Source organism: Octopus bimaculoides, chromosome 5 (assembly GCF_001194135.2).
Source record: "Octopus bimaculoides isolate UCB-OBI-ISO-001 chromosome 5, ASM119413v2, whole genome shotgun sequence".
NCBI lineage: Eukaryota > Metazoa > Mollusca > Cephalopoda > Octopoda > Octopodidae > Octopus > Octopus bimaculoides.
Window position 1 is genome coordinate 97,487,189 of NC_068985.1, and position 16,259 is coordinate 97,503,447.

At 40.2% G+C, this 16,259-nt stretch overlaps 1 protein-coding gene across 3 annotated transcripts in view; it reads right to left on the bottom strand.

The window, feature by feature from the left end:
* Positions 1 to 3,235: 3,235 nt before the first annotated feature.
* Positions 3,236 to 16,259, bottom strand: part of LOC106869282 (uncharacterized protein NKAPD1) — a 16,251-nt gene continuing 3,227 nt past the window's right edge. For all 3 annotated transcript variants that reach the window (XM_014914953.2, XM_014914952.2, XM_014914951.2), the window contains exons 2-5: positions 14,161 to 14,256; positions 10,349 to 10,653; positions 7,931 to 8,044; positions 3,236 to 5,989 (exon numbers count right to left, since the gene is read on the bottom strand). In XM_014914953.2, coding sequence (XP_014770439.1) covers positions 5,461 to 5,989; positions 7,931 to 8,044; positions 10,349 to 10,653; positions 14,161 to 14,226 — 1,014 coding nt within the window. In that variant the 5' untranslated portion in view covers positions 14,227 to 14,256 and the 3' untranslated portion in view covers positions 3,236 to 5,460. The remainder of the gene's footprint in view (positions 5,990 to 7,930; positions 8,045 to 10,348; positions 10,654 to 14,160; positions 14,257 to 16,259) is intronic.

Here is a 16,259-nt window from a genome sequence, read left to right on the forward strand (position 1 = left end):
CTTTGGAAATGTGCTGTGCGTGAGAAGACCCGGCAAGCCAAGTAAGATCGTTGCCAGTGCCCCTGGACTGGCTTGAGCGGGTGGCACATAAAAGACACCATTTCGGGCGTGGCCGTTTTCGTGCGGGTGACACGTAAAAGCACCCACTACACTCTCTGAGTGGTTGGCGTTAGGAAGGGCATCCAGCTGTAGAAACTCTGCCAAATTAGATTGGAGCCTGGTGTTGCCATCCGGTTTCACCAGTCCTCAGTCAAATCGTCCAACCCATGCTAGCATGGAAAGCAGACGTTAAACGATGATGATGATGATGATTTTATTCAACATATTCCCCTCTCAGATTCAAACACTTATTGCAGCAGTCTTTCGGGTTTTCTAAGCACTGTAAAAAGAACTCAAAAAGTAGGGCCCTCAGCCAGGCCTTTTGTGATACCCTTATAGCCAGAAACTTCTCAGCACTCCCTTGTAGTACAACAACTAATAAATAAGATGAAGATTCATATAAAACTTTGTTAGGTTTAATAATGGTTAGGAAGATATAGCATCACGTGATGTGGAGGACAACTGGAAGTTCCTACAAGACAACCTGTTGAGGGGGTACTGACTAGATCTGTGGCTGGTGCAAAGTCCCTTCTCGACCTAAGGTAATGTAGAGGTGGGACAATGTAGTTGACAGGACCATTAGGGGAAAGAAACAGGCATGGAAGGACTGGATGAGTGGTGGGAGCAGGGAACTGTATCAGATTGCCAGAAGGGAAGCTAAGAGACAGATTTACAGAGGGGAAGCAGATAAGAAAAATTTGCCAGTGTTCTGTATCATGAGGACCAGAGACTTGAACCGTTTTGTGTTGTAAGACAGTGTGTGAGAGAGAATCATGATGTCGTGGGAGAGAAATGTGTCCATATGGATGATGGCTCAATTGCACTTAATGATACTGCAAAGAGAGAGACTTGGAGATGCTACTATGAAAGGTTGCTAAATGAAGAGAATGAATGGGAGGAGGAGAGTCTGCCAAATGTTGACCCAAGTGAGGGACCAGCTACCTGAATCGACAGTACCTTGGTAGATAAAGCAATTAAGGGTATGAAGACAGGGAAAGCCCCTGGCCCATCAAGAATCACCACTGAGATGCTTAAAATATCTGGTGATGTAGGCCATAGTCTAGTCTAGAGAGTTAGTTTAGATGAGCTGCAATTTGGGTTTGTGCCAGGGAGAAGCACCACTGATGCTATATTTCTGGTAAGACAGCTGCAGGAGAAATTCCTAGCCAATGATAAACCTCTGTACTTGGCTTTTGTTGACACGGAGAAAGCCTTTGACAGGGTCCCCTGATCCATTATCTGGTGGTCAATGCGGAAACTAGGGATAGATGAGTGGTTGATAAGAGCTGTAGAAGCCATGTACAGGGATGCTGTCAGTAAGGTGAGGGTTAGCAATGAGTACAGTGAAGAATTCTGGGTAGAGGTAGGGGTCCACCAAGGATTAGGCCTCAGCCCCCTCTTTTTCATCATAGTCCTCCTGGCAATAACAAAGGAATTCAAGATGGGCTGCCCCTGGGAGCTCCTCTATGCTGATGACCTTACTCTAATAGCTGAGTCACTACCGGAACTAGAGAAGAAGTCTCAGGTGTGGAAGCAAGGTCTAGAATTGAAGGGCCTTAGAGTTAATCTAGCAAAAACCAGTCTTAGTAAGTAGGAAGGCAGACAAATCACAAATCCTTTCAGGTAGATGGCCCTGCCCAATCTATGGAAAAGGCATAGGTAGAAACTCCATAAGATGTACCTTGTGTAAGCTATGAACATGTAAGAGGTGCAGCAATATCAAAGGAAGGTTAACTAGGAAGATAGAAAATGTGCAGAAAACAACTTCCATCACATGCTAGTGGGATAAACTAGAAGTAGTTGATAGCTTCCGTTACCTAGGTGAGCAAGTCAGTAGCAGGGGTGGATCCAATGAGAGCAAAGCTGCTAGAATACAGAATAGCCTGGGCAAAGTTCAGAGAGCTTGTATTTCTGCTGGTAACAAAGGGCCTCTTGCTAGTGAAAGGTAGAATGGATGATGCATATGTGCAAACAGCCATGCTACACAGCAGTGAAATATGAGCTGCAACTGCTGAGGACATGTGTAGGCTCGAAAGAAATGAAGCTAGTATGCTCTGCTGGATGTGTAATGTCAGTGTGTATGCACGACAGAGTGTAAGCACCCTGAGAGAAAAGTTGGACATAAAAAACATCAGATGTAATGTGCAAGAGATATGACTGCACTGGTATGGTCATGTGTTGCACATGGATGAGGACAGCTGTGTGAAGAAGAGTCACACCCAAACAGTGGAGGGAACCTGCGGAAGAGGTAGACCCAGGAAGATATGGGAAAGGGTGGTGAAACATGACCTTCGAATGTTGGACCTCAAAGAGGCAATGACAAGCGGCCGAGACCTTTGGAGATATGCTGTGCTTGAGAAGACCTGGCAAGCCAAGTGAGATCGTAGCCATGGCTGATGCCAGTGTTGCATAACTGGCCTGTTTAAAAGTACTCTTCAATCGCCAGGCATATGCTGTGCTTGTGAAGACCTGTTGAGTCAAGTGAAATCGTAGTCATGGCTAGTGCCAGTGCTGCCTGACTGGCAATATGTAAAAAGTACCGTTTGAGCATGACCAATGCCAGTGCTGGTGGCATGTAAAAAGCACCATTCAAGTGTGGTTGATGCCAGTGCTGCCTGACTGGCTCCTGTGCTGGTGGCATGTAAAAAACACCATTTGAATGTGGTTGATGCCAATACTGCCTGACAGGCCCCCATGCTGGTGGGACGTAAAAAGCACCACTACACTCTTGGAGTGGTTGGCATTAGGAAGGGCATCCAGCTGTAGAAACCTTGTCAGATCAGAATGGAGCCTGGTGCAGCCTCTTGGCTTGCCAGTCCTCAGTCAAACTGTCTAACCCAACTATCGTGACATGTAAAGACAAGCAGACACACAAGTGATTGACTTCTTTCAGTTTCCATCTATCCAATCCATTGAAAAGACTTCAATTAGTCCAGGGTTATAGTAGAAGATGCTTGCTCAGGATTCTCACTGTGGGACTGAACACAAAACCATATGAATGGAAAGCAGACTGCTTAACCACACAGCCATGTCTGCGTCTAAATGTAAAAATATACAAAAGATAGAACTAACTGGAAAAAAAAATGTAATACGTATTAAGAGGTATTAATTAAAAAAATAATTAACTAAACAAAAGTTACGGGTTATGGTGTGGACTTTGTTTATTCTTCTTTGGCAAACATTGAAATTAGTTGGCATGGTAATTCAGATGAAATAGTCATATATAAACAAGTTGTGTTTTTTCTGTAATGTATTCGTAAAACGTGACTTTTATGATGGTTAAATAGAATTAATGTATCCATACAGTTATGATAGACTTATGCAGCCATGTGATAAAACAAAGTTGTAGGTCAACTTTCTCTGCAGAGTAAATGACAACCGGTATTCATAAACGTAGGGTATAACATATTGCTTCAGTTAATTTGTGATTATGACACACAACAGGCAGAATATATCAATTATGTTTCTAATGGTTACCTTAACATTTTGGAATGGAGAATGATTTAGTTAAGAAACTTAGATAAGACAGATGAAGGATAACCCGGCGGTAGGGGAGATAACCCAATGAACGGCGAGCATTTAACGATGACGCCACGTTTGCTATCTTCACTAAGGCATCACTGAAAGGGCTAGAGACATTTTGGCATTGCTGACTTATTTGATATTGGATGCTTCTCTTGTTCTCTTCCTGTTAATGTGTATGAGCATATTTGTCTTTATGAGTATGACGATAGGGAAAGCGGTTATATCAATTGTGTTCAATAATAAATTGTTATTTCTCTTTACTACTCTCTATTTGTATGTGTATATTTTTACACGTGTGTATGTGTGTCTGTTTGCTTCCAGCAGCATAAAGTATTGTTGCCAAGTTACATCGAATGTCCAGTTAGCTGTGCCAAATAGTCTGCCTCCAAGCAGCTGCATTAAATCGTCTTATTTTGTCATTGAAACTACCAGCATTACATTTCCCCCCCTGTATCCCTTGAAAATAATGGTCTATTTTTTTTAAAGTAGTTTAGCTTGAATGAGTTATTTATTCCAACTTCCAAGTCATACAATTTCTTCTTTTTGAGTAATGAAATTATTTATGAGATATTATTGAGCAGCAAATACCTCCTTTCATTTCATTTGCATTACAAAGAGGAAAAACATTTGAATGGATATCGGAAGTCAGGAGATATTCTTGATGTTTTTGTGTTTGCTGACTAGATGCTCCTCAACTGAGTCAAAAAAATGGTTTGATGTTAAATGGTTCTTTGGAAAACTATAACCATTTCATGTAGGTAAGACAGTAAAATGAAAATAATTATGATAAAGATGTTTCTTTTTATATAGACAGAAGGTTTGAAAGTAGAGAGAAAAGAATAGTCAATTATATTGAACCCAGTACTTCAGAGATACTGTGTTTCATAAAGCCTGGAAGGAAGAAAGGCAAAGTTGACCTTAGCAGGATTTCAACTCAGATAAATCTGATGCTAAAAATTCTGCCAATCCACTGCTCTAATGATGATAATAATAATAATAATAATGATGATGATGATAATCCACACAAGAACAGGTAAACAATATTACAGTCTGTTTTGTTATTTCTGTTCTTTTTTACGCCTTATACTTAACAGGGGGACAGGTTTTAAACACACTTCTAAAAAAATTCCTAAATTCCATCAAAAATATTCTACTGCTTTACAAAATACATCTTCATATCAAAGAATGCTCCATAGTTTTCAAAAGGGAAAATAATTAACAAAAAATAATAAAAATCTTTCAAATAAATAAATAAAAGATGTCCAATTTAAATTCATAAGAGAAAAATAATCCCATCAAAAAATGTTACCTTACTGTATCAGATACATTTAACCAATATTAATAGGTAGGTATAATTCAGTATATTTAAATAGGTATTGAATGAGTGAGTGAGATGAAAAACTGTCTGCGGGGCATATGGAATGGACTAATTATGATAGCAGCAATAATAGATCTCAATCAATCAATCAATCTACAACAAAGAAATTCAGTGGATTGGGGTGACTGACTGAAGTGCAATTTGGCTGTTTCTGCAGAGAATTAAAGGAAAAAAGTTGACAGAACAATCTGGAAACATTTTTACCGTAGCCAGGAAGGTTCTTTTTCCGTTGCTAACCAGTTACTCCACATTTCAGAGATGAGATAAAACACTTCCAGGATGTTGATTTTTTTTGTTTTTGTTTTGTTTTAGCCAGTTCAGTTGCACCGAATGACTTGACAAGGATATGGCATTGCAGAGGTTGGGGGGGGGGGGGTTAATCTTTTTTTTTGTAGCAAAAAATTTTTTAACTGCCAAGATGCACACAGACATGCACTAACATGCACACAACATACACACTAAGACAAACAGTAACTGTCCTCGCTGTCAGATGAAGAATAATCACGTTGGAACTTTTGCCGTTTGGGTCCATCATTTTCAGCCCCCGAGTCTGTGTTGTCAGAAGACATGTGACGTGTCTGTTTGTGCTCACGTAATGATGTAGAGTCCCTAGCACCTGAACTGTGTCGATTGCGTCTGTGATGTCCCATTAGGGATGACTGTATTTGTTGCTGATGTTGTTGTGGTGGTAGTGACTGCTGTTGCTGTTGCTGCTGGCTACCAGAGATGATGGGCAGTCGAGGTTTTATATCAATTTCGGTATCGTACAATCTCTCAGACTTATGTCTCCGGTGACGTCTTTCTTTGTGCATTTTCCGCCGGATGTACCGAACTGTTTCCGATCCTGTTGAAGAATCCCGTGACCTGCGATGCTTTCTGTGTTTGCTGCATCCAGTGCTCTTGCGACGCTTGCGACGGGGCTCGCAATCACTATCACTGTCATCAGATCTTGACCGATAATGATGCCTCCTCTTCTTCTCTTTACGTCTACCAAAATACACAAGAGCATAACATTAGGGGTAATAGAAATAAACAACATGGGATAATTATCAACTAATATACCAGTAACCAAACAGACATATTGTTTACTTAGGTCAACAGCAACCATGACATTATAAACAAATTAAAAACAACAACAGCTGATATCAATTACATTTTTGTTCAAACTGAAGTGAAAATGGGTGACAAAAATTAAATACCTACAGAAATGTAAAAGTGTGTGTGTGTATGTGTGTGTGTGTATATATATATATATATATATATATATATATATAAAAAACCTAGGTTTGACTAATGCCTTGGAAGTAAAATCTGGCAGACAGAAACTGTATGGAAGCTCATCACATATGTGGGTGGATGTGCATGTGCATTTGTTGTCTGCATTAACACTGCTTGGACAATTGTGACATTTCTTTATGTCTAGTGGCTTGAAATTCATTGCAAGTATCATCATCATCATTGTTGTTTAACGTCCGCTTTCCATGCTAGCATGGGTTGGACGATTTGACTGAGGACTGGTGAACCAGATGGCTACACCAGGCTCCAATCTGATTTGGCAGAGTTTCTACAGCTGGATGCCCTTCCTAACGCCAACCACTCCGAGAGTGTAGCACCCAATACCTTCTGTAAAGTGGTCAGCGTTAGGTAGGGGAAACCAAACCAAAACAGACTATGGAACCTGGTGTGGCCCCTGGCTTTACCAGTTTCTTATTTCTTTATTGACCACAGGGGGCTAAACATAGAGAGGACAAACAAAGAGAAAAGGATGAAGTTGATTACATCGACCCCAGTGTGTAACTGGTACTTCACCCGAAAGGATGAAAGGTAAAGTCGACCTCGACGGAATTTGATCTCAGAACGTAACGGCAGACGAAATACCACTAAGCATTTCGCCCGGTGTACTAACGTTTCTGCCAATTCGCCGCTTTTTGACTTTACCAGTCACTGTCAAGCCATCCAACTATGCCAGCGTGGAAAATAGATTTTAAATGTTGATGATGATGATTATTAACCCTATCACACCATGCCTCCAGTATAGCGGGGAAAGCATAATTGTAATTGCTACTGGAATCCCGTTAAAATGGTAATGAACAAAGCATGTAGAAAAAGAAAATAAAACACCAAAATTAGACAAGTGATCACATTGCAACTTTGTAATCGAGATGTTAATGACCCATTATTAAAGATGTCTCGCACAGCAGTTGTTTACTTTTATTTCTAATTGAAAACAAAAACAATGGAATTTTGCTATGAAGGGAACATGTGATGAACCCAGCACTTCGTCTGGTAAACAAATAAGGCCCAGACTATTTACAGTTGAGGAAATTATCAATATTTATTCTTCAGATGAAGAGTTTACTCTTGTCACAATGAGAGTCATCACCATCGTTTAACGTCCGTTTTCCATGCTGGCATGGGTTGGACAGATTGACTGAGGTCTGGAAAGCCAGCAGTTGCACCAGGTTCCAATCTGATCTGGCAAGGTTTCTACAGCTGGATGCCCTTCCTAACACCAACCATTCCGAGAGTGTAGTGGGTGTTTTTTATGCGCAACTGGCATGGGAGCCATCAGGCGGGCATGGCATCAATCACGTTTGGGTGGTGCTTTTTATGTGCCACTGGCACAAGAGCCAGTCAGGGGTTACTGGCATCGGCCACGATTGGTTGAGTTGTGCCACTGGCCACAGCTATGATATTGGTTTTACTTGACTCAACAAGTGTTCTCAAGCATGGGCTTCCACAAAGTTTCCATCAACCAAATTCAATCATAAGGCATTACTCAGCCTGAAGTTATAGTAGAAGACATTTGCCAAGGTGCTGTGCAGTGGGATTGAACCTGAACCCATGTGGTCGCAAAGTGAGCTTCATAACCACATGGGGAAACATTTTTTTCCAGTTCTACAAAATCTGAAAATCTTCATAACAAACCTTTTTCTTGTTCTTCTTTTGTGACGGCGGTGATGTGGACCATTCTCTTCATCTTCAGATCGATCACTGCGAAATTCCTCTGGATACAGTTCCTTATAACCGCTGTGACCCCACCTGTGAAATGGTCGACAAGAAATTTTAAGAAAACTTTACACAAGCATAAACTCCATTAAATACCACATGACAGGACACAATGGCTGTAGGCATTAAATGGAGCAGATAACATTTGAGACTTCATTCAACTACAAGGTCCCCATGGCTGTCCAGTTGCCACAGTGATTTACGCAGCTGGCATAAAGCCATCTCCCTCTCTACTATATCTCCCTCAGTTGAAGGGGGCCTTTTCTTTCTCTTGCAAGTTACGGGGGGCGGGCTCACTGGAGCCAATGCCACAAAAAAAAAAAAACAAAAACAAAAAAAGTAGTTCTAGGCACATAAGAAAGTTGTTTGCCTAGAACTTTCTGTCCAGTGCATCATTTTCCTTCCAAACTTGGAGGATATGATATGAGGGGGTATTTGGCTACTATTACTAGCAGGTCACATGACCATGTAGAAGCTCCTTCATTGCTTTGTTAGCTTGACACTGTTATATTCAGGAATAGGAAAGACACACTATAATAGCAAGCAAGCTGGCCTCCGCTGGATTTGAATTCAGAATGCAGGAAGTTGGAATAAACACCATGAAACATTCTATACACTCTAATGATTCTGCCAATTAGCGGTTCTTTTTAGGTGGGGTAGCTATTCCCACACATCTTCTAATTACAGTTAGTGATTAGTAGGTGTGTCGGTTCATCAATTAAATTCTACTATAACTACAGCTAGTGTGTTGTGCCTTGTGAAAGGCGACAATGAAACTTGTCTGTCTACCTGTCATAAAACAGTGCCTACAGACAACTCAATCATAAAAACTCCCTCCTTCAGGGCTGAGTGGTTGGCAGTATGGAAGGGTCTCATCTCTGCATCATTGTTTAAATGTCTGCTTTCCACGCTGGCATGGGTTGGATGGTTTGACTGAGGACTGGCAAGCCAGGAGGCTGCACTAGGCTCCAGCCTGGTCTGGCAGGATTTCTACAGCTGGATGCCCTTCCTAACACCAACAACTCTGAGAGTGTAGTGGGTGCTTTTTATGTGGCACCAGCATAGGGGTCAGTCAGGGCCTCATCCAATTGTTGAAAAATACCATCTTCAAAGAACCACTCCATCCATGGCAGTATAGACAAATGAATGTTCAAAACTTAACTACAGCTTTAATCAATGTGGTGTTGAACCTCTGAAGAAGACACACACTAGTTCAATTAAGAGTTGAGGGGTTAGCTATATGAAAGGTATCTTGTTGTAAAAATGATGTCCCCAATAACAGCCATAATAGAGAGAGAGAGAGAGAGAGAGAGAGAGAGAGAGAGAGAGAGAGAGAGAATCAAGTGAACTTAGACAGAGCTGATGAAGGAGTTTATATGTGGTCACTTATCTTGCTAGAAACAGCAGTTGAATCTCCTCAAACTGCATCTGAAGCAGTGTACATCCGAAATAGCGCACTTTCTCATCAATTCAGTGAATGAGGGCTCAGGAAGACATAGCTGAACAGTGTTCTTAGATCAGTGTGGAAAACGACCATCACCTGAGGATCAAAACTGAAGACTTCTAGCAGCTTCCTCTACCTGTCTCTGTCACCTCAGTTCCTATTGCCAGTGGGTTTATGAAGAAAGTGTTATAGTGTTAGTGACTTGGTTTGTTGAACAACCAGTACAATGAATATTGTTATAGAGGGCATGATGGCGTTGAGCTGGCAGAAGTGTTAGCATGTTGTGCGAAATGCTTAGCGGTATTTTGTCTGCCATTATGTTCTGAGTTCAAATTTTGCCAAGGTTGACTTTGCCTTTTATCCTTTCAGGGTTGATTAAATAAGTATCAGTCACGTACTGGGGTTGATGTAATCGACTTAATCCCTTCCCCAAATCTGAGGCCTTGTGCATCCAGTAGAAAGGATTATTATAGGGGGTATGAGGGTAGTGAGCTGACAGAATCGTTAGCATGTTGGGTGAAATGCTTAGCGGTATTTTGCCTAACTCTACATTCTGAGTTCAAATTCTACCTAGGTCGACTTTGCTTTTATCTTTCAGGGTCGATGAAATAAGTACCAGTTATACACTGGAAAAGGGGTCACTGTAATTGACTGACTAGCCCCCTTCTCAAAAAAATTTTCAAGGCCTTGTACCTAGAGTAGAAATAATTATTATGGGGGTTATGGTTTGTGTACAGCCAGTTCTTCTCACTTGTCCTTCAAATTTAGAGAAGTTAGCAGCAACAAGTGCTACGAGCCTAGTTATCAAGATGCAGGATTTGCAAAGAAATATCTTCTCTTCAATGAGAGGCTGAAGAGCTGAAATACATGGAGAAAATGATGTAAAGCCTCACCTGCCAGGATCATTCTCTTCAGCCCGTTGTAGCTGCCGAGTATAATATGTACTACGAGTGGTAGATGATGGAATTGGCTCGTCATCCATATGAGCACGATACCTCCGATATGATATGCTGTCATCTCTCACACGGTTATCATAGAGAAAGGACTTGCGGGTGTCCTCAAAGAACACATCAGTAGACTTCTTATCTTTGTCTTCTTTATCCTTATCCTTCTCTCCACCTCTGTCTTTTTCTCTGTCTTTCTTGGACAGTTGTGATCTTTTCTCCTTCTGTCGCCACATTTCAGCCTCCTCCACAATCTGAACAGAATTTCACACAAAAAAAAAAAACAAAAAAACATCCCATTTAGTATAAATAATGCATAAGTTATGTACATACAATTGATAGCATTTGTGAAAAACTAAATGTAAATGACTTTGTAAACACTAGGAGTGGTGTCCTGATGTCAAGCTTTCAAGTACAGAAACTTATTTCACACTTTTAAGTTTGCACAGAATATCTCAGCATCTCGTTGCCAGTGACCCTGGACTGGCTCCTGTATGGGTGGCACATAAAATATACCATTCCGAGCGTGGCCGTTGCCAGTACCGCCTGACTGGCCTTCGTAGGATTTTCGAGCGAGATCGTTGCCAGTGCCCCTGGACTGGCTCTTGTGCGGGTGGCACATAAAATACACCACTTTGAGCGTGGCTGTTGTCAGTACCGTCTGACTGGCCTTCGTGCAGGTGACACGTAAAAAGCACCCACTACACTCTCTGAGTGGTTGGCGTTAGGAAGGGCATCCAGCTGTAGAAACTCTGCCAAATCAGACTGGAGGCTGGTGTTGCCATCCGGTTTCACCAGTCCTCAGTCAAATCGTCCAACCCATGCTAGCATGGAAAGTGGACGTTAAACGATGATGATGCTGATGATGGATTTTAATCCTGTTGATATCAACCTAGTTGAGATCTGTCTGTGGTTCTCTGGCACAGCATTCCTCATCATATTATATAGTGTTCATATAAAAATTAAAACCTTCCATTATGATTTAATGTAAGAAACCTCTTCTGCTCCAAACTCTAGCTTTTTAATAATAAAAAAAAAAGAAAAGAAAAAAAATTGAAACACAAAGAATAGGCTGAGTGTTTGTATAGTTGTGTAACACTTCACAACCACGATTCTACCACATGATTGAAATAGTATAAATGCAGGAATGGCTGTGTGGTTAAGAAATTTGTTTTGGAGCCACATTTTTAGAGGTTTGGTCCTGTTGTATGAACGTTGCTGGCTGGCATTTTATATGTACAATTGTGGATCAACTAATATTTTGTGAAAGAAACTGGTAGACAAAGAAATGAAGGTGATTGTCACACACACACACACACACTTATATATATCACTTTTATTGAGGCAGATTTTCCTACAGCTGGACGCCTTTCCTGTCACCAACCCACACTTGTTCTCAAGGTAATATTTCTCCATGGCTATAGTAGAAGTCACTCACTCAAGGTGCCATGCAGTGGAATTGAAGCCAAGACCACATGGGAAGTAAGCATTTTTACCATCTGGCCATGTCTGTGCCTATATACATACATACATACATACATACATATACACACATATATATATATATATATTATAGTTCTGGGTTCAGTCTCACTGTGTGGAACCTTGGGCAAGTGCCTTCTACTATAGCCACAGGCCGACCAAAGCCTTGTGAATGGATTTGGTAGACGGAAACCGAAAGAATCCTGTTGTATATATATATTTATGTGTGTATTTGTGTTTGTCCCCTGGCCATCGCTTGACACTTGAAGCTGGTATGTTTATGTCCTTGTAACTTAACGGTTTGGCAAAAGGGACCGATAGAATAAGTACTAGGCTTACAAAGAATAAGTCCTGGGGTGTCAATTTCTTTGACTAAGAAAACCCTTTAAGGCGGTGCTCCAGCATGGCTGCAATCAAATGACTGAAACAAGTAAAAGAATAAATATGTGTGTGTATGGTGTCCCAGCATGGCTGTAGCCCAATGGCAAAAACAAGTAAAAGACAAAAAGAGAATATACATGGAGTGACGTGTACGTATATTAGTGAGTTTGTGCAAAGGAGATTGTATTTCCACTTAGGCAGTGAACCACAAAGGTATGTGTGGGCTTCATGATGTATTCTAACATGTTATGTGATCTATGTAACAAAAGGCTCATTCAAAAACGTGTCATTTGCATCCAGTTCACAGCTTAACTGTATCTAGGACGCTTGTTGTTCAACAGATATGGGGATTATTACCATATTTGGAAAGGAAAGCCAGCTATAGAAAATCTGCCTCATCATCCAGTGTTTTAAATCCGGGTTTTGGCCCTGTTGACAGGGGTGGCTGGATCTACCTCAAATCATGAGGCTTTTTCGGAGCAGGATTTTCTACGGGGAACATGCCCTTGCTTAACCCCAACCTTGGTTTCTAGACATGAGTGGTCTCGAGACCAAGGCCTCTACCACGATTTTTAAGAAATGTGGTGGAAAACTAGCTCAAGAAAGCAGGGACGCTAGTCCCTGAAACCCCTTTCCAAAATGTTCTGAGAGTACTTCACTCAGTAAAATTCATAAGCATGAAAAGCTATACAGAAAATTATGAAAAGGAAGTTATAGTCATATTCTGAGTACAACATATTTGAAGGAAAAACTACTCCTCATATATTCATACCCAGACATACAGATTATCTCTGATTCCATTGAGGTTATGTTAAATCTCTGTTATACATGTTTCTGTAGAATCAGTGTACAATTTATATGTGAATTGAAGCACTCTGTTATTGTTTACGATCCTCATGAAAAGCTTTACTGTAAACACAGATAAATGCCAGCATTTTGGAATACAGGAAAGTACCTTCTCTGCTCATCTCATGTTCTCTCTTTTCCCTCCAACAACCAGTTTTCTCTGTCTGGAACTTCCCTACATACACACCTTGTCTCTGATGACAGAATACCTAGTGTATGGAGATACTGACCCTGTAACCTGGGACATCCCAGAAACAGCTGTAAGACGTTAACTACTTCTAATTCTCCTTTTTTGATTCACCTTACTCTTATTAAATATTCTAAATGACCTGAGATACTCGTCCATCTTTGGTCTTGTTGTCCATTTTCCTTTCACCATCATCATTGTTTAACGTCCGCTTTCCATGCTAGCATGGGTTGGACAATTTGACTGAGGACTGCTGAACCAGATGGTTACACCAGGCTCTAATCTGATTTGGCAGAGTTTCTACAGCTGGATGCCCTTCCTAACGCCAACCAATATATATATATATATATATATATATATATATATATATAAGATTCTGGAAGGTCTAGCACCAAACTTTGAGACTGAAAGCTATACCAGTCACTGTATAGGTGTCATTGCATAATACCAAAGATTTTGCATTCTCCATCCAGATTAAGGACTCGGTACTTTAGGGTACAAATACTTTCAGCTTTTCAATACTTTGCCAAATGACCTCAGAGATCTACAAGGTACAGATGTAAATGTGTTCAAAAAACAACTAGACAAATGTTTATCTAATACACCAGAGGAACTCACATCAGGGCATGAAACACAAAGAAGGGCAGCTCTGTCCAACTCACTATTTCCTCAGGACCGATTCCAGAAAGAGGGCTGAGAAAGGAGTCTAAGATAAACAAGCATTAATGCTAATGGCAGTGCTCCAGGATGGCCACTTCCCCTGGTTGAAACTGATAATAAAAACAGAAAGCCTAATCTCATATATTATTTGCCATATTTGAAGAACGACACAGAAAACTAAGAAGGGTATCAAACATGTACTCACTCTGTTATGGGTGTCAGTGTGACGTATAACATTCTGTAGCAGGGTTTTGGCAGATCTGTGCAGCATTTTTAAGGGTTACAGAAAACAAACAAGATTCTGAAAGAGAAACAAAATTTAGATGAGCCCCTACAGATATTCTGGAAGTTAAAAAAGAGACTGACAAACTGTATGATGGTGGAAAAAAACAATATAAAGAAAAAAACACATGAAATTGCTTAGATTTGTGGATGTCAGTCAGTCTCAAGTCAACCCTGATCCAACAGATCTATGTTCAAAGACAGTCGAGCCATGACCATTCCACCTTTTTGAAATGAGGTATGGTTTTAGATACTTGGCTGCTGTTTCTAACAGATTGAGCAATCACAGTTTGTCACACAGTAACTTGAAATGTGGACTGATCAATGCCGAAAGTCCATTCAGCATTGATTAGTCACATAAATCAAAAAAAATATTTCAAATAATAATATGTCCAGTAAGGAGACATGGTATGCACTGAATCACAGATATAGTTTGACAAATTATAAAAGAAAAAGATGCAAAAACAGAAGACAAGTGTTAAAAATAAATGGAAATATTAAAAATAGAAATAATTTCACCAAGTAAATGATAAGAATGGGTTGACAAGGTATTCAAATTTAGAATGAGAAAAGAAAGAAAGACAGATAGAGATAGACAGATATATATATATATGAGAGAGAGAGAGAGAGGTTTGTTCCTTATTATTAAAGGAGATCAGTTACCAAGTTACTGGATCTTAATTAAGCAAATGAAATTTTTTAAAAAATCATTTAGTCTTGGAGCAGGGCCATGAGCAGAAAATGTTCAGATTCTTATAACAGAGTGAAGGTTGTTTGGATTTTAGAACCTTTTAAAAATAGTAGAAGAGTTAAAAGACAAAAACTTTAGTAGAGGGCTGGTGGTTAGAAGGAAATAATAAGTTTTGACTATGAGACAGTCAACTCTTTTGGGGCTGCAGGACTCAATTTAAAAATCTAATACCAGTACTTCTACATGAAGTATTTCAGAAGGACAAAATTCCTGGCACTGAGGTGCATCAACAAGCCAGCATTTGATACCTGTACACCTTCCTTCAGAAGGTCCAAGTGATATGGGGTGGGCATGTCAGTCACATGAAAGACAACTGCATCCCAAGGAAGTTCTTATTTGGATAACTTTGTGAGAGAAAGTGCACCATTGGCCAGGGAGATGGGCAAAAGAGGTTCAAGGACTGGCTAAAAGTATTTCTAAAGGAATTCAAACATCATGGCTGACTTGAGAGAGCTGCTCGCCCAATACCAACACAATTGGTGCAGACTGGTTCACAGTGGTGCCCAAACAGCTAAAAGAAAAAGAGCTACAGCAGGTGAGGAAGAGTGCTCACTCCATAAAGCAGAGCTACAAATAACCTCAAGTGCCACACCTTCCCATGCATGCCCTACATACAGGAGAGGATACCTGGCAAGGATAGATCTTATCAACCATTACTGAAGTCATCAGGTAAAGGTGCCAATCCTGAATCTTAGCCATCTTTGATATAACGAAGAACAAAGAACATAAAAGGACATTAAATATTGTGTGGATTAGTTTAAATTATTATTTTTTTTTTTCTGATTCTCCAGATGTTAGATCTCAGTAGTGGAGTTTACAAATGAAATTACAACAGATTGAGATGTGTCACAAGAAAATCAATAGTGGGGAGCCATGTAACATGTGAGTTGCAAAAATAAAAAAAATAAAAACATCAAAAAGACTGATAGTGATAATATAAAATGAGTGGAAGAGAGGAGGTGAAACAAGTTGTTACTTTCTCGAGAACAACAGAAAAAAAATCTGTCAAATTCCCCAAAAGATTTCCATTAATAAACACTACCCTTAATATAAGAATTACTCTTTTACTTGTTTCAGTCATTTGACTGTGGCCATGCTGGAGCACCACCTTTAGTCGAGGAAATCGATCCCAAGACTTATTCTTTGTAAACCTAGTACTTATACTATCGGTCTCTTTTGAGGAACCGGTAAGTTACGGAGACGTAAGCACACCAGCATCGGATGTCAAGCGATGGTGGGGGTACAAACACAGACACACAAAAATACATATA